Source organism: Sciurus carolinensis, chromosome 14 (genome assembly GCF_902686445.1).
Source record: "Sciurus carolinensis chromosome 14, mSciCar1.2, whole genome shotgun sequence".
In the NCBI taxonomy this organism is placed as follows: domain Eukaryota; kingdom Metazoa; phylum Chordata; class Mammalia; order Rodentia; family Sciuridae; genus Sciurus; species Sciurus carolinensis.
The window spans coordinates 52,115,779-52,140,736 of NC_062226.1; the positions used below are offsets into that span (position 1 = coordinate 52,115,779).

General features: G+C 39.7%; 1 protein-coding gene across 2 annotated transcripts in view; it reads right to left on the minus strand.

Moving 5' to 3' along the window:
• Adamtsl1 (ADAMTS like 1) overlaps positions 1 to 24,958 on the minus strand; it is a 368,881-nt gene that overhangs the window by 151,582 nt on the left and 192,341 nt on the right. For both annotated transcript variants that reach the window (XM_047525412.1, XM_047525411.1), the window contains 2 exons: positions 20,327 to 20,628; positions 14,143 to 14,272 (listed from right to left, as the gene is read on the minus strand). In XM_047525412.1, coding sequence (XP_047381368.1) covers positions 14,143 to 14,272; positions 20,327 to 20,628 — 432 coding nt within the window. The remainder of the gene's footprint in view (positions 1 to 14,142; positions 14,273 to 20,326; positions 20,629 to 24,958) is intronic.

The following is a 24,958-nucleotide window of genomic DNA, read 5'->3' on the forward strand; positions in this document are numbered from 1 at the left end:
ACAGACCACTTTTTACCAGACTTGCTCTGCAGAACTACCCTCCCACAGGAGTTAAGTATACAGGGTGAGCTGGAAAGCAGCACTTACTCTTTCCTAGATCAAGGGAGGGTCAATCCAGCCCACATGTGGTTTTAGTCACTCTGCCGTGGGTCAGTTCTATCTTCAACCTCCATTAAATTAAAGATAAAGTGCACGACAGTACCCAATTTCACATGAAGTATTTCTAGGTGTGCTTGAGATGTGACTTCGGGCCTGTGGAAGTGCCTTAGCAGGTGAAAAAGGAAGAAAGAAGAGAGGAATGGAGGCTTTCCTGGCCCCAAAACTGTCCCCACAATTGCAAACAAATGACCTGTCATTCAAGCTACCTATCCCCATAAAAAAGCTGCAAAGTTGAACTTGACCGTGGGGCCCATTTGGGAAGATCTGGCTGTGTATCAACCTCTCCTCCATATTAGAATTCTGGCACCATTTTATTCTCACAAAAAGAACATTGATAAATGATATCTGTCTAGTTGTGGTGAATTTTACATCCATAAACACTGTGATCATAACAGTTTCCTTCTGTGATTTTCCATAGCTTGATGGAGCTTAAAACTGTGTAAGCTAGGGCTTCGCTTTCTTCAATTTCCTTCTATAAGGCTTACTCTCTCATAGAAGGAGTTGAGGCAGAAAAAGTGTGATAAATGGTCGTGTATGTGTCTGTGTGCATGTGTGTGTAGGGGGGTATATGTTGCTCACAGAGATGGCTTTTTAAATTCCAGCAAATTTCCCCTGTAAGTACATCTGTAACATAGGCTTCATTTGCTATCATTAAGAACTTTGATGCAATTTCTTGAAGACCATTCTGGGCATATTCAGGAATGAGCTACAGAATCCTCCCATATATGCTTAAGACACTACTAATAAAGGAGCAATCCATGTGGCATTTTACTAAGACCAGGGCATAAATTTCCTGGCATTCTTTTTTTTCTTAAACTTCAAAACAATTTGAATGTCAGTTCCTGAACTAAGATTTCTCTGTAACATTACTGTCTCTCTGTTAAGCAAATCTTTCAATGACATCTGCACAATAAGCAAGCATTTGGAAGACTGATCAGATAGCAGGGTCCTGAAAACAAACCCTCTCAAATATCTCATGTGGCAAGGGATGAAGGGATCATTTCAAAGAAGAAATAAGGAGAGAATAATAATTCAGTATCTTGTGTTTACATAACACTGAATTTCACAGACCATGGAGAACTTTGCCAAAATCTCTAATTCAAAGAGCTCACAATCCTGGAGTTTACGGCAGAGGAAGATGGCAAGGTACTGTGATTGCAGGAGCCAAGTGGCCTTCTGTCTTCCATAGTTTTCCACCATTACCAAAAGATGAAACACAAACATATTGCTCTATCTTCGAGGTCTCCCATGTCTCTATCAAATCATCAGAGCTAAGGCAACATAGTATCTTGGAGGATACATGGAAATTACAGATCAATGATCCACATTATTCATAGGGACAGAAGTCCAGTGAAAATTCTAGTAAGTTAATTTGATTCATTTTTACATGTTGGAATAATTGTTATTGTGTTAGATGGTTACAAACAAAAAGTTATCTACTCCTTAGTCACTGAGAGTAACCAGAGAGACTTACACAGAGGAATCAAGTATTTTTAGGTTCATCTGAGAGAATGAAAGGGGACAGAAGGTAAGGCAGGAAACTTCCCTGAGGGCTTTTGAAAAATCTGGATTTGGATTCTTGGGGAATATTTAAGAGATATACTAATAACATGCTTATTAGAATTTAGGAAAAAAATATTTTAACATACTGTATTTCACTGTGTAATCATCACCCCTGCGTTTAAGTATATTCATGAGCATTTTAGGCATTCTGATCTGGCACCAAACACAGGTTGGTAATAAGTAATTTTAAAGTAATATCATATTAACACAATTTTTAAATAAAGCTTTACAAAATGGTCATACCCCACTTTTTTTTTTTTGCAAAATAAAATGTCATAAAATCTGTGCCGATTATTTGATGAAATGTGCTGTTTAAGAACAAAAGACTGAGCGGAATGGTCACTTTCTCTGATTAAGATTAGATAACTTCTTATAGTGTTCTCATAAGACACTGATTCATTTCTCTAAAGTGGCTCTTATGACTTGCACTGTAATGATCTGTTGGTATACGGGCCTCCAAATAAGCTATTAGAGGCTGATCCACTACTTGTTAAGAGTCTATAACACTATAAGAATGTTACTTGAACTGAGCTGGATTTTTCCTTAACCAGCAGAAGATGCCCACCCTTCCAAAGGCTATAGCGAAGAGAAAGAGATGATCAGCGTCCAGGCAGTTTGGTTTAGTTTGGGTACTCCCTTTTCTCTGTAACAGAACCTGTGCCTCTTTCCTCAGGCAGAGATGGGAAACACAATTTTCCAAAATGTACGAAAACTACCCACATCCTCCAATGAGGAACAAATTCTTACAGACATATAAAAGATCCTACCAACACCCAAACTAACACCTGTTTCTATTTACCTAGTATGTGCTAGGTACTGGGCTAAGCATACACATCCTCACAACAAATTAAAGAATCAAAGAAAAAAAAAAAAGATGAAGTTCTGAAGATTTAAATAGCCTGTCCCAGCCAAAGAGCTAATAAATTATATAAACTGTATTTTAACCCTGATTTGTGTGAATTCCAAGTTCATGCTTTTAAGATTAGAATAAAAGGCTATGAGTCGGACACTTACACCTTATGAATTCACTCAGGTAGTTTTGTCTTCCTAATTCTTAGTTGAAATGAACTAAATGAACATGGAGTAGATGGGAGAATAAGGGTTAAAAGAACTAGGAAGGCAGTATAAGGCAGAGAAGGGACTGCTAGGAATTTGGGAAGTAAGAAGGCAGAGTGATTGAGAATAAGCATCTGGGAGAGACAGGGAGGTAACAGGGAAGTCAGAAAAGAGAATGACACAGAAGAGGTAGGGACCAGGTCTGCACTGCAGGGCGGTGCGAGGGGGTGAGGGGATGAGAAAGAGCGTTGGTAATTTATAACCTGAACAGCTGAGCATAAACCAGGCCAGTAGTTGTTGGTAGTGACAGAGTAAAGATCCAAAACTCTAACACAGCTTTCAATGTCTTCCAGATTCCCTCTCTCTGGATGACTTAGTATTTCTTTATAAGAAATGTGGTTTTCTTTTGGAAATGAGTTCTTCATCTAATGACCCAGTGTTGGGATTTAAGGTATCCATTTAGGTTTATTCGATCCCTCTTTCAGCATGCTTCAATTCCCAGCCCTGAGAAGTGTGTGCTATAATGAATTTTTGACTCTGTCCTCTAAGTGCTAGCTTTCACCAAAAGCCACGTTCTACTCTTGGTAACTGGGAGTATGAGAAAAAGGTTCTCTGCTAGAGATGAAGAAAGAAGGCCTTGCTAACTTGTTTGTGATCTTTACAAGACTATAAGCTAGGAGGAGACTAGGATTGGTAATATGTATATTATTATTATTATTATTTAGTTATAGATGGACACAATACCTTCATCTTATTTATTTTTATGTGGTGCTGAGGATCGAACCCAGTACCTCACATGTGCCAGGCAAATGCTCTACCGCTGAGCCACAACCCCAGCCTGGATTGGTTCTTTTCACTGTGGTAATTCCTCTGCCTAGAGTAAAGTGCCAAGAGCAGGGGAGGTGAGAGAGAGAGTGATGGATAGATCTATAGACATCATTGATAAAGGGAGGGGCTGAGCCCCAAGCTCTTAATAACTACTTTGGAATTAAACATACTTTAACATACCACTGGCAATCTCTCTAAGACTTAACTTGCTTAGCTATAAAGTTAGGATAGGAAGAGCATCATCCTTATAAAACCATAGGGAAGATTAGACAACCTTATGTATATAAAGTGAGAGGCACCATCCCTGGTGCCTGGCATATTATAAGCAGCAAAAAAATGCCGGCTATTATGGAAACCATATTTTGCTCAAAGGTGTACTCTGAAGGTTTTCAAGAATATGGGGGCAAGATGCCCTATACCTTAGTTGAATTTTTTAAAAATTTTCTTCCCTGTCATTGTTCCGCCCTTCCCTCTTCTTTCTCACAAGTATTTGGGGAGACACTGGCTAGGCATAACAACTTTTTGTAAGTTTTCTGATTTCTTTCTGATTTATCACAGGTTTTTCTGACCACCCGGACAGTGTTACTCATTTTTAGGCACACACTTCACTTACCCAAGGACCTTTCTTCCTTCAATCATGTCACACAGGATATTAACTTTTTTAAGGACTATTTGGATACTTGCTCCTTTGTCCTCATTTAATCATCTCGTTAGAGTACTTAAAAAATATACCTTATTGGCTTAGGTGTCAAGATCCAGTCTTTTGAAGGCTTGGTGAACCCCATGAGGACCAGCTGACCTGCTTCCTGTTCTAGCACAAGACATCTAGCACAAAGCCAGATCTTTCCAGGCACAAAGCTGGCTTGTAGCTAGGTTTTATCCTTAGCTTCCCTTCACTGTGTTCTCACACTAGCTGGTTAAGACAGTTAGGAACAAACTGCAATGAGTATAAAATAAACATCAGGGTCTTATATCATAGGGCTTCCTGCATAGGAAACTAAGAGAGCTGGCAGATCCCCATCTCTTTGTGCATTTACCATATGAGGTAGGAACCAGCTGAGTGCTTTATAAATGTGATCATCTTTAAAATACATCCTCTGTGGATGGGATAATTATCTTTATTTTACAGATAAGAATAACAGAGTCTTAAAGAGGTTTAAGTAGCCAGTCCAAGGACACAAAGGAAATAAGAGAGTCCCCACATCTGTCTAACCTCCAAACCTGATTACTTCCCTCTTAATTCAAGCAGCCTCCCTCTTCCTGATGGGGAAATACAGAGCTTGTGGCATTTCTGTGTCTCTTGGTTCTGGTCCTCCTGGAGTTTCCCCATGATCAAGGGTTGCCAGGATTCCTCCTATTAGGAAAATACATTGTCTAATAAAAGAAAAAGACATGCTGAGATGACAATGTGCTGTCTCTCCCAGAGGCAAGTGCATCAGCAAAGCAATTCATGGCCTCTGTATTTAACACCCTCACTGATGCTGGAGTAAGTAATCACGCTATAGGCAACCAGGACAGAGGATGCTACCTGGCTCTCTGACTCACATGGCTAGCTTCCTCTGGCAGCCAAAAAGGTGTCTATGTCCACATACTCAGAGACCAGAGTCAATAACCTGAAGGTACAGAGAATGTGTTCCAGCACGCAGTCCATGTATCTGGCTAGGTCTCAAGGACTGTAACTACCCAAGTAGAATTCAAAGCCCTATGAGAAAGCAATGAGCAGCTAATCCTGGGAACCTGTGCCAACCCTGTAACAATCATCTTTGCCTTAGGTTTCCTTCTGTCATCAACACAAACACCAAAATCCACAGTAGCCCCAGGTGAAGACAACTAACCAAATGACTGAAGAGATGGGGTGGTAAAGATATGGGGGAAGGAAGTGGTTGGCTGGGCTCCGCTTTGTGATAGGCCTTCTCTTTAACTGCTGCAGATAACCTAAGAACTGCCCAGCCTAGTGCTAGTGCCATGATAGGAATAATATTTTTAGAGGGTGAACTGTTCATGAACTATATTCCCCAGGTAATTGGGCAAAAATAAGGGATTTCCCTTTTTACTTTTTTCTATGTTCTTAAGTATCTCTTTCTCAAGTCTTTTCCCCAATTCTTTGTTTTCCAAATTTAAGTAACAGAGCAGAGCATGTTTCCAACCCTAAGGCCAGTATAAAAGCTCTTCAACTCAAATTGTGCATAGGCCCACTCAAAATTTCCTAAGAAGGCATTGTGTATGCTTAGGCAACAATAATAATCCTTTTAAAGCTTGGGCCAAATCCTTGCCTGCTCTTATATTGTTACTTGAGGATTTTAGAGATACTAGACTGTCAGGAAAGACAAACAATTCGAAAAGTAGAAAAGATTTATTTTGGGAGACACCACTCCACATCTGTTGATTGATTTGTAAGCTGTTGATTTTTGAACTGTAAAACTCCAATGTTTCATCACTATCTCCACAGGAGAAAGCTATCTGGTGGTGGTACTTTGTCTCCAGGGAGCTTATGAGCAAAGGGATTGATGACTTGTACAGATATGTCAGCTCTTATTGCAGTGAGGATGGCAGTAAGGTGCTTAGTTTAAGAGCTATCTTGAAAAAAGTAGCATATAAAACAGTCAAGATTTAAGAAAGTTATATGGGTAGGGGGCTACAGCTCAGAGGCTACAGCTCAGGGGCACAGAGTATGCTTAGTATGCACAAGGTCTTGGGTTCAATTCCCCCTCAAACAACCCAAACAAAAACAATGGTCATATAGAAAATACAAAGCCAAGACCACTCTGGCTTTCCCTGCTTCAGAGCACAATGTAGCTTATTGTTCATTATTATATCCCCAGCACAATGCCTGGCACGAAGGAGGCATTCAACAAATATTTGTTCAATGAAGACTGAATAAAGAGAAATTGTTTAAGTGCATCATAAAATTTTAAGTAGAGGAATGTAGAATATTTCATATTCTTTTCACATGAACAAACACCATTAAGGTCTTGTAAAAATATTTACCATTTTGATGTTTAACCATCCTTGCTGTCTGAATGCTTTTACCTTTCTTATGCAAACTTAAGTCTTTTCCCCTATAGAATTTTCATAGTTGTTAAATTTATAATTAAAATCAGTTCCGGTTTTATGATGAACACAGAAGTTCTACATCTCTTTTAGTCAACTTTTGCATTGCTGTGACCTAAAGACCTGACAAGAACCAGTCAGAGGAGGAAAAGTTTATTTTGGCTCATGGTTTAGTTCATGGTTGGCCGACTCCATAGCTCTGGGCCTGAGGTGAGGCAGAATATCATGGCGGAAGAGTGTGGCAGAGGAAAACAGCTCAGAACATGGCACCAGGAAGCAGAGAAGGAGCTCTGCTCACCAGGGACAAAATATAAACCCCAAAGGTATACCCCCCGTGATCTACTTCTCCAGTCACACCCTACCTGCCTGTAGTTACTACCCAGTCAATCCACTTAAGTGGATTAATTCACTGATTATATTACAGCTGTAATCACTTCACCTTAGAACATTTTTACATTGTTTCACACATGATCTTTTGAGAGACACTTCATAACTAAACCATAAAAGCATCTTAGATTTAACCTAAGGCATTTTTCTCATAGAATTCACCTCTTCTTTATTGATTGAAAAGCTTTGATTCTGTGGATAAAAAGACTCTTTTTTCAAAGAATCGCAGACATTAGAGCTGGGATGGTCTCAGGGGTCAGGCAGGTGCACATTCATAACTCCTTTTATGACGTCCTTACCCACAGCTCTATCCTCCTGTCAGGGGAGTAGGCCGAGTCAACAAATACTGGGTTGGCAGAGGAAGCAAACGTATTGCTCACATCCCTTGGATAAGAGGTCACTGGGTTTCCAGGAAAAGATCATTGAGCATACTTTTTGTGACTACATGAGAAAAAAAAAATGCCTATAAGTAATAAAAGCTAGCCATCATGATCACTTTAGCTGTTGTGAATGAGTGACCAGCATCATCTTTCTCCAAACAAATGTGGTCTTTTCACACCTTTGCTTATCCTTCTTCATGGACTCCCCATTTCCTGAGGGAAATATAGTCCAAGCAACTTAATTTAGAGCCCTGGGCTCCCTGAGACCTGGCCTCTGCGCATCCTCTGCCATTGGCTTCTATCTCCTGACCTTTCTTCTATGCTCATGCTTTCTGTCCTTCCTGACACATCTCCCCTTTTCTTCACCTGCATGATCCTAGTGACCCCCTACCACTCAGCATAGGCATCACCTATTCCAGGAAGCTGCTTGTCAGCCTCAAGCCCCCTCCCAACCTTATGTGTGCCTTATTTAAAGAAGTTGTTTTGAAATCTGTCCTTAACTGGTAACTCCTTTATGACAGGATTATGTCTTCTTGTTATTTCTGAAGACCAAATACAAGCAGACTGCTGGACGTGAAGATGCCCATTTTCATCATGAGAAACCAGAAAAGCTTTCTTCTCCGAACTTAACCGAAAGGATTTTCCCAAAGCTGATGTTCCTATCTTTTTAGAATGAATCCTACATGCCTTAAGGTACCTGGTAGATCCAATCCCTTGATTTTTATTCTACATTCATGCAACAACTAATTCTAAGCATGCAAAGTAATTTTATTCCTGAGGCAAATGCACATGAGACTTTTATCCTTGTTGATGTCAAAATGCTGCTGGGACAATTCTGATCTCTGGGTCCACACATTCCTGGTAGGGAAATGACACAGGCTCCCACTGACTCAGTGAATCCCCATAGTTAAGAAGCAACTTCCTCTTTTAAAACAGACACATCAGTGGAAGAAAAGGGAAAGAGTGTATAACACATCTGGATTTATCAAGGAAGAGGATAGTAGGCACAGCAGTAACCCGCCAAAGGTGCCTGAACATGGCCTCCAAATCTGGACTCAATTTTTGTGGATGCTAGGGAGCTTTGGTGTGCTTTTGCTTTAAGCACTTAAAAGTTAGTATGGATAGTGCCAAAAAGCAGCATATGGAAACTCTGGGAGCACAGAAGACAAACCAATCTTCAGAGATCATGCTGAAACAGCAACCTTTAAAACAAGTTGTCAAAGGCGAGGGTGCCCACAAAGCTTTAAAAGCTCCACTAACCAAATGAAAATGTGTTTGTGTTAAAAGGCAACACCTTCTGCTCTGGCCATTTTAAGTTAATATAAAAGAAAATTTGAAATTGGAAATCATGTGCTGCTAGTGTGCATGGCTTTTGTTAGTGTACAATAAAGTGGGCATTTTGAAGAATGCTTTTAAAGAGGAGACTCTGACCTTTAAGAAGTTTTTCTGAACTCTTTTTATTTTTTCCAAATAGGGATTCTCAGGCTTCTTTTATGGTTCTTGCTGGTTGTAAGAACCATCCTAAGTCTGAGTGAAGAGACTGAGGTGAGGTGGGGAAGAGGGCAGAAAACCAGCACTGTTCCTGGAATTAGGGGCTTTTTGTCCCTCCTCACTGTTTATCTATTCTGTACCACTCAGCTGTTCTCTGTTGCACAGAAATAAAAGTTTAGTTTAAAAAGTATGTTAGAACAAAGCTGTAGAAATTGCCTGGAATTTCCTTCATTTTCAGCCATCTGGCTCTCATTGCTTACTCCGCTCCCCTCCTCCACATACATTTACCAAATCTTTTCAACACACGCTGGCCAAGCTATCAAATGCTTATAATTAATAACAGTCACGCACTTTTTTTTTTTTTTTTTTAAAGGTAGTGCTTTCTGGTTTTCCTTGGGCTGCTCATGTCACTGCTGTTATGGGAGATAGTTAACAAACAATTTATAAAAGTTAGTTGAATAAAAAAATCATCAAATTTAAGTCTTAAAAGCTTAAAAAAAATCATGGTTTCTTTTTAAACTAGAAGTGTTTCACCAAAAAAATCTAAATAAAAGGAGAAGACAATGATTTTTTTTTTCCTGAGATACAGCTATGATCCTATTTTAAAGATAAGGAAAGTGAGGATCCAAAAAGATACATATGACCTTTCAAAGGTTAGACAGTAAAAGTGAAAGAGCAGAACTTGACTATGCGTCTACATCTAGGTTCTAGTCTTTTTTATTTTGAGAATCCTAAGGATGTGAAAAATCTTTCATGTGCATTATTAAGTAAAAAAAAAAATTAAGTTGCTGAATATATGCAATGAGATCTCATTTATAAAAGTCTCATTGATACGAGGATAAAAGTTTATGTATTTGTATACACTCATGAATGTATTCATAGAGAATCTCTGGATGTACATGCACCAAGCTGTTAGCAGCGCTATCTCTGGAGAAGAAAGGACTGGAAGGTAGAGTATGGAGGTAAAAGGGGAACATACACCTTCCTTTTTTTTTTTTTTTTTTTATTACTTCTGCTCTGAGTTTTAATCAATGAGACTCTTCATGTGTTACCTGTATAATCAGAATACTAGACAACTTTTTGATTAGGAATAGGAGGTGGCTTCTTTCTCAATGATGGATCTCAATTTGTTTGGATATTAATTTGTTTGGGGGTATTTCTCCCTTGAGCCCATCTAAGTCACCACTAAGGGTTTGGCAAGGTGGTGTGGCTTCTGGGTACAAAGTCCTCAGACAGTGGTAAAGGTACACAGATGGTTTTTTCCTCCTTGTATTGTTAACTCCTTTGCCATCAACTTTGAAAGAAATTTCTCATTGGTGATTCACAGGCAAAGTGGTCCTGATTTCTTATGACCAATTTTAGGCAAGGTTGTGAAGAGATTAATATCTATCCTTCACCCAGCACCATCCATCCTTCCTGACAATCACACTCCTCCCTGGGTAATGCTAGCAATTTCCTCAACCTCCAATGCTCTCCTTCCCCATTGCTCTTGCATGCTTACTTTGAAGATAATTTTCTGTACATGGCTGGTAACATAAAAGCTTATGATTTGATATTTAAAGGCACAAACTTAAGGAAAGGAGGTAAAAAATGGAATTTTCAGCATCAAGTGGAAGATGGAAAAGAGGATAAAAAGAGAATGGAGAGAAGAGATAGCACTGAGGTCTTCGAGCTATTGATAATAGGGCCTAAACATCGCTACTTATAAATATGGCCCTAGTCCTTTATATACACTTGTTAAATAGATAATTAATGAACACCTGCTATATGTCAATTCCCAGATGCTCAGGATCTAGAAAGGAGGAACAAGACATAAAGATGATACCAAGGACTTAAAAATCTAGTCTTCTTCAATAGAAAACCACTATTTTTAAAAATTACCCTAAAAATGTAAGCCTTACTTACATGCATCCACATGGCCCATATATACATACTCACAGACTGGAAAAAGTAGAATCCTTCCAGCTTGAGAACATACTCTTCCTGCTGTGAATAGCTACCTATGAGAATGTTGCTGCCTAAACCTGGTAAAAATCAGACATGTGCTTCTGATACAAGCTTTGACCACACAGAGTAAGTCAGGAGAAGTCAAGTTTAATCTTGGAAAGACAGCTCCAAAACACAGATCTCGCCCTCCAGACCTTGATACACTCCTTGTGATCAGATAACTCTGGCCATATGTAAGAGGTAAAGTGGCTTCCTCAATAGTGCTCAGTAGGACTGATAATTGGCTAGAAAGTGTCTTATCTTAACTCAGGGCCACCTCAGAGACAAAAGCCAAGACTTACCTTAAAGAAGAAGGAAGTTATGGTATTTGCAGGTCAATGGATGAAGTTAGAGAATATCATGCTAAGAGAAATAAGCCAATCCCCCAAAACCAAAGGTCAAATGTTTTCTCTGATATGTGGGTGCTGATCCAAAAGTGGGGGAGCTAGGGAAGAATGGAACTTTGGATTGTGCAGAGGGAAGTGAGAGGAGAGAGGGGGAGTGGTGGTGGGCAGGATGGTGGAGTGAGATGGACATTTTTACCCTATGTACATGTATGACTGCATAGTGTATAGTCAGGGGGATGAGAAGTTGTGCTCCATTTGTGTACAATGAGTTGAAATGCATTCTGCTGTTTAAATAATGAGAATAAATTTTAAAAAAAGACTTGCAGGGGCTGAGGACGTAGCTCAGTTGGTAGAGTGCTTGCCTTACAAGCACAAGGCCCTGGGTTTAATCCCCAGCACTGCAAAAAGAAAAAAAAAAAAGACTTGCAACATTTCTAAATGTCCCAAGGAAAATGCTATGCTTTCTTTTTAAAACATATGGATATCAGCACAGACCAAGAGCTCAAAAGATCATGTACGTAAAGTTGGGACACCCTAGAAGACACACCAAAACACAGAGGAAACACTGAACCATGTGGAACAAAAATTGTGAATTAAAGACCTAAATCACTCCGTACTAGATGGAAGGTACATGGAAAAATGTCTGACTATTATGCCTCTATATAATACAATTCCCTTTCTGCATACATCTTGCACCTAGGAGAATAGAAAGAGAGATTTCCTCCTGATATTAGACTAAAATTTTCCACAGGAAAGGTGCCAATCTACATTTCTCACTTTTAAGTTGAAAGTCAACTTTGGCTCTCAGGTGGGAAATGAAGACAGTGAGTCATATCAGACTGTTCTACTTTGTCCTCCTTAATGTTTTAATTAGCATCATTCTACAAATACTGGTCTGTGTAGAGTTGACCCAAGAAATCTCTGGCTGTGAGAGGTCTTAAGTGTCCATAGTTGGCTGATGGGAAATCAAAGAACTGGATTATCTGGAACAAACACAACCCTGCTAATCCAACAATGGTCCTTGTCTATGAGTCAATGAAAAGGTCACAAAGTGAATTAGCTTATCTAATTTAACCACAGTTAGTACTTTGAGGATGGGAAATAAACCTTCTGTCATATTCCTTTTATTAATCGAGGAAGGAGCAGATTAGGGTTCACAAACCTCAGAGGTTTTCAACAAGTCCTTGGCACCAACTCCTTGGCAACATCTCAGCTCATCAAGTATTTGGATGTTACCATGACACTGGAATGAGGTTAGAAAAGATCCCTTCTTGTTTTTCAAGTGATGATAAATAAAAAGAACAGAAATGACAGCAATTAATAGCACAATGAAGCAGGAGTAGCGATCTGATGCTTCTGCCTATAGAAAAATGAAGACTCAGAATACTTGAGCTGGACATGGTGACCTCAGATCATTTTTATAATATAAATGTGGAAACAGAGAGAGAAGTCACCTTTTCCAAGGCCTCACAGCTAGTTGGTAACAGAAGTAGGGTGATAAGCCAGGCCTCCTGACCTTCTAGCCAAAGGCCTTGCAGGCTGTCCATGCTGAATCCACTCCACTGTAGTCAAATGGAAAAGTCTGCACCCTTTGCTCAAGCACTTAGGTCTTGGGCTCACTGACCTCGAGAACCGTGAGGTTAGGATAGAGACATAGGACCACATAAGGGCAATGACAGAGAAAAGATCACTTAGGATTCCAAGTACTGATCTGAGTTTTGCTTGGGTCCCTGACTCTATTTCACTGGCTGCTGTCCTTATGGTGGGGTGGGGCTACTGCTCAAAGAACCGGCTGTTTACTGGTTGCCATGGACAGTGTGGCATGAATGGCTCTCTCCACTTCTGTATTTGAAAGGGAAAGTCCAGGACCACCATTCTGATGAATATACTGAACAACTCTGATGAAGAGCAGAAGTTTCACTATGGGAGCATGTCTCCATATGATTGGAAAAGGCCTGTGATCTGTCTCCTTGAAGTCACAAAGAAAGAGATCAAGCTGGGATGAGAAATAAGACAAGAAGCACACAGGCTTGACCAGCAAACTACTGTTAATGCTTGAAAGCAAACTCTGCTTCTTATATGATACACCTTGAAGAAAGAGGAGACACATCACTCAGAAACAGCATGCCTTTCATATCTAGAAGATGAGCTCATCCAGTCACATTCTTCATCCCATCAGCAGATTCAAAAGTCTGGCTCTGGTTCTTTAAATGTCTCCAAACCAGAATCATAGAGGATAGTTGCTCAAAAAGAAGTATCTAAAAGGCAAATTTCTCCAGACACCATAAAATTGTGTGGACTGAAGCAGTGATTGGATTGATTAACTAAGACTCAAAGTTGGGCAATAATGAGACCCAGGCAGGGCTGAACAATGAAATGCTCTAATTGATTTTACGCATGTGGAATGATACACACACGCCCCAGAGCGTGCTGTAATGAATCTGCATGCTGTGTGCCTACAGATTTCACAGTGGGTCAATTATACCACCCAGATGCTTCAGTTTCTTAGACCCTGTAATTCACAAGTCAATTCATTACTATGGTATGAGTGCTTGGAACACAGGCTAAAAGGTGACAGAGTCCACGAAGTCTGTGGTCAGTTCATTTTCCCTTTAGGGGAAAGCAACAATGTGGCACGTGCACATACCAGCCATGCCATAAGGCTCACTTCAGTGCATGGAGCCTTCTGGACGCTGTGCATGACCATTGATTGGGCTGGAATTCCAAAGCCCTGGTTTCAATTAAATTTAAGTGGATTTGACTGAAAGTTTGAACTGATGCTAATTGGTTTTCAAAACATTGGGTAACAATAAGCATTCCAGTCTTGCCCATGGAAAGATGCACCCAGTTCTGCACACACTGCTGGCTGGCAGGGCAGGCAACGTGTCTCTTACCTTGCTGGGCAAGGATCCAAATTGCAGGATTTCAGGAGCTGTGGGGGCCGGCGGCTGGTCACGCACAGGTTCTCATCAGCGAGCTCCCGAGTCTGTTTGTTTAGGCAGCTCACCACAGCCTCCTGGACACCTGTGTACAGATCACACTGTCAGGCCATAGTGCAGAGGGGGCGTGTGTGGGGGTGATGAAGTGTAGACAAGGCAGCTGGTGGGAGGTCTCTGTGATCAGTAGGACTCTCACTGCATGTGAGAGGTAGTAGTTAAAAGCCCAGGACTGCCAATCTTGTCATCCATCACTCTGTCCAGGGTTGGGAATGTAGCTCAGTGGTAGAGCATTTGCCTAGCATGCACAGGTCCCAGATTCAATCTCCTGCAAAACACACCCATGCGTGCATGGGCGTGCATGCACCCACACACACATACACACACATACAAAAGTATCAGATGATCGGAAAGTAGGAACTCATGAGTTTGTGGACTCTATAAGTATGCCCCTTGAGAAGGGCAATCCCCCCCCAAAGACAGACGGCTACAAACACTGTTGAAATGCTTAAAAATATGCCCCCAATCTATGCAACCACCCATGGTGAAATGTGATAATTTATTGTAGAAGGAGCACAGGGTGACAGAAACCCAAATCAAACAAACAAAAAACTGCAAAGCTCTAAGATCTTCACACATTATATTTCAATCAACAGGAGATTGTTGTATGGAAGGGAGGCCAAAGGCCATGTCTTAACATCTAAACTTTTTGTAAACTACTGTGCTCTTAGGATCTTGTATCCAGGACATCAGCCTCTACTGGTTTCCTTTTGATTCTGGTTCATTTATGTAGAGAACTAGGCAGCTTTGGAAGCTAGAACTAAAAGAATAAGATGCATAATAAGTATAGCCATGGTCAACAATCTTTCCACTCATACCTGCACACCTGAATTGGCAGTAGTCAAATAGAACTTTGAGTAATGACTGGCACAAGTCTTTCAAGGTGGTCTGTCAGATCCCTTGTGGAGACTTTCATGGAGCAGAGAAACAAATAATTCATGGATTCATGGAATATTTCATTCAGCTACCTACAGTCATAATAACAATAGCTAACATCTACAGAGTCCCTTACTAGTTGGGTATCGCAGCTGAGGGCTTGGCACACTTCACTCAACTCTCTCAGCAATTCCACAAGATAGGTGTTATTTTTATACCCATTTTACAGAAATGGAAACTGATGCTTAGAAGGGTAAAAAGACTTGTCTGATGTCACAGAGTTGCTAAATGTTGAAGTGGAGGTTGACTGTGCCCTTAGTATTGCCCGAGAACATTATCGTTTAAAAATACTAAGAGGCTGCCATATCTGATTCCCTAGAGATCTTCAGAAATAACCTAGACATCTGTCTGGAATCATTTCAGCAGAGTTCAGTTTAAGAGGCGAGACAAGACATTCCTGCTAATTTGCTTTCATCCATACACGGTTATGTATATAAAGACACATCTAAAGATTATCTATCTATAGTTAGACACTCATATAGAGATATAACATAGTGTGTGACTATCCATGTAGTTATTTATATACACACTCAATCTCCTTTTATATTCTGCATTTCTTCATCCAATAGTAGCTAACACAATACAACTGTCCCAATGCTTGTGAGCTCTATTGCTGCCCTCTCGTTTTATGCCCTAGGTTTCTCCAAGTCATTCTCACCCCACTCGACAGGATAATGCTTCCTAGATTGATGCTAAATTGATCTAGGTTGCTCAGCAACAACATCATTTAAAAAATGGCATTCTAAAGCCAGGATCCAAATCAATTTACTTTCTTTTTTCTAATAAACATGTTTTTGGTCTTAATCATAGAATTTATTCATGGCCTTGATGGGATCTTTACATTTTCTTTTTCCTAAGTTTTTATAGTTTCAAAATTTAATTGGATCCTGGCTTTGATGCCTACAACTTCAAAGAAAATTAAATTGCCTATGTGATAGACAGTTCAGGGTGGAGCATTTGAGTTTCACACTAGATATTCAAATTACTCCACCATATTCTGTAATACTGACTATGTGATGGTTTCTGTGACTGGGTGAACCATTTGGAATTCATGGTATGATGATGGAGCAAAACAACTCCCAAGAAACTGTTGCTATCATCACTGATTTCCCATTGGACCAGTACAGTATTAAGGTCATGATGACCAGCCACTGAATGTAGTTTACTATTCCAAACGGAATCTAGAGCTGTGGCTGTTAGAAATGAAGTTTTCTATTCATTTGCTTACTTGCCAGTGTTAAGAGATTTGAAATGCTGCTCTAAAATAAGATATAGTTTGACTTTATTCAGCTGTGGCAGGAAGGGACCATGGGGCTTGTCACAGGCCTGCTGTAGGAAAGAGGGCAGGTGGGTGAGGGAGGTACTGTTTCATGCGATGGACTCTTTGGTTATAGAATTTAGAATCTTCTAAGACTGCAAGGGATGTGGGTAAGGGCTAAGTTTCTAAAAGGGCATCAATAATCTCCTCTCTTAGATATCTAAAACACAAACTTACATTACTGCCAACCATTAATCAAAGTCACAGATAAAGATCACCGCGGGGTGGCTAAGTGCTGAGATTAAGAGGCATTCCAGAGTTACTAAATTCTAATCCAAGGTATTATAAAACAATGTACGAGGCCCCTGCAACACTGTGCGTTAAATCTCTTGCCACGGGCCAGCTGCCTCTGCATTCTTAGGTGGGGCCTGAGGTGTGAGGGAACCCAGAAAAGTTCTGTCATAATTAAGGAGTATCTGGGACCAGTTCTGTAGCCAGCACCCAGTAAATTTTTGTAGGATGAGAAAAATGCAACGGGTAAAGAGCAGGGCATTCTAAGCAAGTAGACTGTTGAGGCAAAGGGATCTTGGAGGGGAGGAGCCTGGAGTGAGGGAGCTGCCCTGGAAAAGGGGTGTGGCGGGGGCGGAGAACGGGGAGGAGCACACCTTTGGGTTCATCTATGCTGGCACAGGAGAGGCAGGCAAGGATGGGAGAGCTTAGCTCAAGAAGTTTGTGTTCTTTCCAGAAGGGTTAACATATGCCTTGAAACTGACATTTGAAACTGAACAGAGAATTCATGTTTAAATACAGTTCCTTACACCTCTGGACTTTCCTTCCTTTCTTTTGTTGCTTCTACGCCTTTTATTGGTGCATTATAGTTGTACATAATGATGGGATTTGTTGTTATATATTTGTACGTGCACACAACATGGGTTTTCCTTTCTTGACAACAAAAGGCGAGAAGATTCCGTAAGGAAAAAGGAGCAACAGGTCCAAGATTCACCTTCCAGTTTTGCTCAAGTCAGTTTCAAGTGTTCCCCCAGCTAGATTTTAATTTGAGTTTCAGCATCTATGAGTCCAACTCTGAACTCTGCTCAGGTTCAAAACTGCTGCCCTTGACCACATCTATCAAATCATATGTGGGAAATTAAAATATAAAAAAGAGATAATGGTAGGACAAAGAACACAGATCTGAGCAGGTTAGGCTCACTTTCAGTTTTCCAGAAAATGGGGTTTTCTGTGTTTATATCCCCAGAACAGCATAATTGTTATATGATATTTGATATTTGATGACAGCTTAGGAAACGCAGCCACCAACTACAGAGTAAATTACTAACTAGTTCCTTCTGGTTGCTACCTCTGCTAGGTGAAAGGTTACATTTGTGTCTAGCCAGTTTCATCTCTTCAAGATTACAGAAACAATACAATAAAACTGACTGGCTTTACAACCCAAAGTAATTTAATATCTATTTGTTAATACTGTACAGTTTTGGTTGATTTCAGCAAGAATGATTTAAGAATATATATATAATCTTGTGGGCTATATTTTGGTGAAAGATCAAAGTTGCTAATACAATAAAATGTTAATTGCCAAACAATGGCTTGAATATACATGGCCCATAGATTGAAATAATTTGTTAGTGTATATGGGCATTGGATCAACCATATAACCCAAGCATATTTTCACCACTTTGGAATTTTCCCAACTCTTAACATTTCAGGTGTGAATATATTACCTTGGCACAGTGACATAACTGTAGGTAGGTGTGATCAATTGATGACAGTTAAAGACCTACGGAATTTTAGTAACATGACCCTTCCTTGGATATAAAAGATGTACAATTTTTGTTATACCAAGACACTCAGATCCTACAGGTAGAGATCAATTGCATATCAAATATCTAAACCTTATTTCTAAATCAGATTCTTCTGAAAACACTTAATTTAATACATCCCACTCCAGACTTTCAATTTTAAACCCCTGGTTGGTCAGTAGAATGGATAGACTCTTAAAGATAAAGGCGTCCGGTTATTTATATATTCCATTACTGCATCTATTTTTTCCACCTGCTCATAAAGTTCCAGGCTTGACTTGTAACTGAGAGCCATAACTGAGAGACCATAAATAAAATTTTTTTCAAAGCACATTTGTTTTTGACTAGAAATAATGATCGTTCAATTCAGGTGATCTTGGAAATTGGGGATAAAAACAACCATCTGAACTCTGAGTTATTGCTCAGAGTAGAAAGGAACAATTGCAGCCTCCCCTTCAGGCCAGGGCCACGGCCATAGCCTTTCCCCCAGACTCTCAGCTCCTGCTGGGGTTTAGAGAGCACCAAAGCTTATTTAACACACTACTCTCTCATTAGGCATGAAAGAAACAATGTCCTGAAAATGAGTGAAGGACACCACACGAATACAGCTACATCAGCTGAGTTCTGAGAAACTGTCTTCCAGAACTATGTAGAAGAATTTAGGTTTTAAGATACCAGGGCTCTCCATTAAAACACTCCACAATTCCAGGGTTGGGAAATGGAAGATGCAGAAACAAGCAAGAACTTCAAGGTCAGGACTACTAAAAGTTTAAAAAGACCTGCTGGAGAAAACTGATTCTTTGTTAGTACTTGTTTCACTGTTCATTCCTTTTCAACAACAGGTGAACAATGTGGGCACATTTATTCTTACATTCTCAGTTATGACAAAAGATGCCCTTTAGAAGAGTTTCTCAAATGTCACGGTTTAGAAAACAGTTTGTGGAACCAATTTTCAGACTTGATTTCACCAGTGAAGGAAGAAATTTGCTGGGAATGTGGAACCTCAACATGCCCAAAGGGGTTACTGATGGCCAGCAAGAGGGATGTGACAGGAACTCAGTGGCACTTCCTCACCTATCAAAATCTCTCTTGGGAGTAGATGTGGGAGACAGTGAGTGACAACATGAATCTAATGCATTTTCTCCAGTGATGAGAAAGACCATGATCTTGAAGAATTGATTTTTTTTTTTTTTTGGCCACAATTCTGTTTATAACACCTGGAATAAAAAATTAACTGAAGAGAGATGCTAATCCCCTTGGTTTAATATTTTTATAATGTACACATACATTGAAACATATTGTACCCATAAATGTAACTGAGTGGTTAATAATTAAAAAATCACCATATAACCTATTTGTAGACCACCATATATTATACCCAAGAGAACCAGATGAATGTACATGAAAATGTTTGCCATTAGTTGAATAATATTCATAATTAGAAGGTTCCAGGAATTCTCTACATGCTTGAAGTGTGGTAGGATGTAAAGGTTGTACACAGAGAGCAGCAGCCTTGGCCTAGACCCACCTCTGTCACTCTCTAGCTGCGAGGTCTTGAATAAGCCACTTTTCTCTTTTGCATATCATTGAGCAATGGAGTGGGGTTTGACTTTGATCATTAAAATCCTTTCCAGCTCCAGGTAAGGACTGTGCTGAATACATTTTACACTCCCTTCCCTTTTGGAAAACCAGCTGAATAAACTGGAAAGACCCTAACCTGTTCTTGAGAACAGCACAATGTGTTGTTGTACTTTGGGTCTTGGTTCACACCACACGCACTGAGGCAAGGGCGCACATAAACAAGACAATGGTGAGCACAAAACATCAGAAGGACAACCGAAAGCAAAGGCATCAGTTACTGGCCACTCACAGATGAGAACCTGGGGCCACTGAGCAGAAACAGAAATCAAATCCATTCATTCAGTTTACACTTTCTTTACCTTTAGAATGTCTGCTTCCTTTCCTGCCCCCACTTATCATTCTTGATAGAGGGGCAATCACATGACACAGTTGCATGCAGGGAGAGAAGAGACAGAAAAAGGACCAGGGTCTGAGCCAGGGGCTCTCTCCTTACCTCCTCCACACGATTCGGAGCACTTGGTGAACCCTTCGTACTCCCAGTCATACAGTTCATCCAGATCCTGCAGGCCACCCAAGAGCCCATCTGCGGAGTCCGGGTTAAACTCAGGAATTTCCCCATTGCACGGTCCAGCATAACAGGCACGCTGGGAGGCTGGCTTGGGCCCTTCGCACTCATCAACTGGCAGGTCAGCCACGGACTGAGAGAAAGACAGGAGCACTTGGCACCTGACTACTCGCACCTGGGTTCCCATACCACAGGTGACTGTGCACGCCGACCAGGCCTCTGGGATGAACCTGCAGTCAGCAAGCAAACAAGAGGACAGGATGAGAAGCTCCAGGCAGAACAGCGCTGGGGTTGTGAGGGGATGCATGGCACCTGCTTCTGCTGCCCAGGGCTGGCTCGGGATGTGCTCAGGGCTCCTCCACCCTGTCCTGTGATGGGAGCTTCAGTTTAGTTCATGAGCTCATTGGCTACTGATTCTGGATTGCTTGCTTCATGTCATGTGAACTCCCAGCTGCAAGACATTCCTGCCCCAGACCACCTGCTTACTCAGGGCTCTGCCCACAGTGGTAGCTCTTCAGAGCAGGGAATTGGTGATTCTTTTCCTCACTCTAAATCCCAGCACTTGTGCTTCTTGCACGATGATGCTGGCTATTCTTAAAGCAGACGAATACTGATACTAAAAACTATAACAAAATAAGCCCTGCGAGATATTTAAGGAAGGTTTTTTTTTAAGCCTAGATCTCATATTCTGTAACTTTCTTTGCTTTTTATTCATTGTGCTTCTTAAGATTTATTTATATTTATAAAAAAGATTTTTTTTGTAAGTTTCCAAGAATGGTGCAGTCTTCTTCCTCACACATTCTTTGAATTAGTCTGAACTCCAATTCTTTTTATATCATAGTGAAAAGCCATGCTATGAATTTAAATCCAAAGGCATGTGTCAGTAAACGAGAGGATCTGCATTCATACAAGTTTGTTCAACATCCTCCTCCCTCCACCCTGAAGAAAAGCTACATTTGGAAGAATTTGGTTTTTCTCTGAGTTTCTCCAGAATGTAGGAAACTATCCAAATTCAAAAAAAAAAAAAAAAAAGAGAGAGAAAAGTTTTCCTCCCCATTAATCAACCATGGCCATAACTGTAATGACCTTGAGAGGGGCCTACGGGAAAAAATCCAGAAAGAACCACAACATTTCCAAAAAGTTAGTATAATAATCTGGGGAGAAAACTTTGGGATAATTTTTCCCCATGATTCTAATGCTTTTGCACAGGGGAGTCATGCTGGGAAGGCATGCAAACCTGGTTTAACCTTGACTTTGGCGGAAAAGAAAAGACTGATAAGATGGTTACAGCATTAAATCCTAACAAGTGCAAATGGTTTATATCTAGTTCAAGGAAATTGAAATTCTTATAGCAAACCAATCCAACTTTTCACACTACAAAGAATACAACAAAAATGTTTGCTGGCCTGAACCTGGGCTTTAAGTGCAACAGAGGTGGTCTGGCCAGGAGAGATGGTCTTTCCCAAAGCTTACACAGTGCCCTGAGGCTTAGCAAGAGACCCTTCAGGAAGGACTTGACCCCAGCTACCTTTGAAGAGGAATCCACTAGGAGAGAGAACAAAGGTTATCATAGCCTGTCAGAAGGGTGGGTGAGGATGGAATGGCCACCCAGAACTGTTCCCAAGAAATTGTCATCACAATTTCACCTCCCCCTTCCGTTTTTGACTTCTTTATCTTCTGGTATGTAGAGAACTTGGGGGAGAAATAGTATCCTAAAGGATTAAAAGGTCTTCTCTCCTTAAATAATGCTACCTGAGGAATATTGTTCCATCACTTGTAATAGCCCTCTCTAATGACCATTGGAACAAGGGTCAGCAAACCTTTCCTGTAAAGAGCCATACAAAAAATAATTTAGATTATTTCAGCCATGCGGTCTCCATTGCAAGAACTGTTGCATGAAAGAAGCACACAGATGAATGGGGTTATCTTCCAATAAAACTTTACTTATTAAAATGGGGCAGTCAGGAGGGATGAGGGAAGGGTCTGGATCCTGTCTGTGGGATGTGGTTTTCCTACCCCTGCTATAGAAAAGAACATTTGGTAGGATTGCCAAACACATTGAAATTTAAAGATAATCCCCAAACTTATTTTAGGTCTTAGGGTCCCTCTCTTTCTACATATATAAGCTTATAGAATTATAAGTAGTTAACTTTATTTGTGCTTTATCTTCCAAAGTAAGTCCCAGGGAAATCTAGAACCCAGATGAAATCTAGGATACAAACTGATATGCAATCTGCACCCTCAGCTCTCCTTGTCTACAATATAAATGACTTTGCATTTGATCTCTTTCCAGAACCAGGATGATACACCAAAAGCACACAAAGTAGAAAAGACCTGCTACGGAAGTCCCATGCACTTGTTGCAGTAGATGAAATGTTAATTTTAAAGCAACATCTGTAAGATATGTCTTATATATGTCACATATATATGTATATGTGTATATATACGTATGCACACACACATAATGTATACATGCATCTATGTGTGTGCAGTTTGACTATGTGGACATTTAGGGTTAATAGCAAAAAAACAATAAACATCTGCTTTATGTTTCCCGAATGAGAGTCTTATCAAATGTAAAACAGCTTCACTGGCATTTCGCCCAACCCACTATCTGTAGGTCTTTGTCAGGTTCACACCAATTAAAAACAATTTGGTTTTTAAGTGGTGCTGTCTTTTGGCAGTCATCTTAATTTCTCTAGTGCATACACTGTATGATATAATACATTCTCTCTTGTTGAAGGCAGGAGATTATATTTCAAAAGAAAAATATCTGATAGTGCAAATGGCTAAATGAATAATAACTGTTTTTCTTATGAAGCTTTCCCCCATGTCCCTAGGTCTCTCAACTCTGCATTTACTATCTTGGATTTTCTGGTCACAAGTGGGAGGGAGCAAGGTCAGTGAGAGGGCAGGCAAGTTACAAGGCTTAAATGTGATATTCAGAAGTCTCATCTTGAATAGCACTTGCTGGGCTAGAACCTTTAAAGTGGATCATGTAAAATGGAATGCAATCATTTTTGTTTTGTTTTCTTAAATCAGTATATTAATCATTCTGATGTGAAAATATACAATAAAAGATTTTTATTACTGAAGTTCAATTTGGGTAATTTAAAAGTTCTTTTTGCTAGCACTTATGCTGCCAGATGGATAAAAACTGGTCAAGTGAGTTCTTTAAAAGATGGGTATGAGCTTCAGAAAGGATGATATGATTCTGACATTTAGGTTTCCCATCTCTAGGAAATTAAAAAAAAAAAAAAAGTTCATTTCATGAACAAAAAGCTTGTTTTACTTGGTTATTACCACAGTCTCATTTATGAAATAGAAAACAGTAACAATCAAATTCACTTGTCAGATTCCTAAGTGGTTTATTAGTGGCTATTATGGACAGATGCATTCAATGAAATAACAAAAACAATTACTTTGTTTAAAAAGATGCTAAACAGAAACAATGTACTCTTGGTTAATTAGTCTCATGTCACCAAAGATAGCAGCCACAGCAAGGCCCCTATTTTATAGATTTATGGTCTATAAAGACATTAACAATTAACTTTCCTTTTTTCTCTCATTACTTTCCTCCCTTTCACTTTCCCATATTATATCTGTTTTTTTTTTTTTTTTTTAATGGGGGAATTATACAAATCAGAATAGCTTAGCAGGTATGTTATTTTGATGCATGACAATCTCATGGTCTGGTTTCAAAATTCAGATTTGCAGGGAATCAGATTAGAAATACTGGATTTTAGTAAATTTCAGTATTATTAAAATTTTGAAACTAGAGGAGTTGGTGATTTCTATTTACCTCTTTCCTTTGGTGTATATTTAGGTATGAAAGTGGGGGCATGATAGTACAGTGAGGAGAGAGGAGGAATACATTGAACAATTTAGGGAAAAACTATGAAAAACTTTAAAACAGACCCAAAAGATTACTGGCCATCCTATTAAGTGCATCCTTCCTGGTTATATTAGCTTTTCATTGATTTTGAGCCATTTTATCACTTATAGTTGCAGAACACTGATAATGCAAATGATTCTTACTCATAAAAATGTGGATTAACTCTGTCTCCTGGAACACAATTGATTGTTGTCCTGCAGATAGAACCATTTTGTATCTATTTCTAAATTCATTTTAGCATTCTTATTTACCTAAATATACATAGTTTTAAAAGATTCCCTTTGAATTGGTTGTAACATTTTATTGGTTCCCTTGTTAGTCAATGAGTCACAGTAGTCTCCCTTATTCTAGGTTTTACTTTCCACAGTTTCAGTTAACCACAGTCAACCATGGTCCAAAAATATGAAATGGAATGTTCCAGAAATAAATAATCCATAAGTGTGAAACAACTTTTTATTAGAGCATATTGCTACAATTGTTCTATTTAATATTAGCTATTGTTGTTAATCTCTCACCACACTTAATTTATAAGTTAAGCTTTATCATAAGTATGTATGTATAAGGAAACACAATGTAGTATTTATAGGATTCAGTAGTATACTTTTAGGCATTCACTGAGGGTCTTAGAATGTATTCCTGTGGATAAGGTGGGACTATTGCAAATA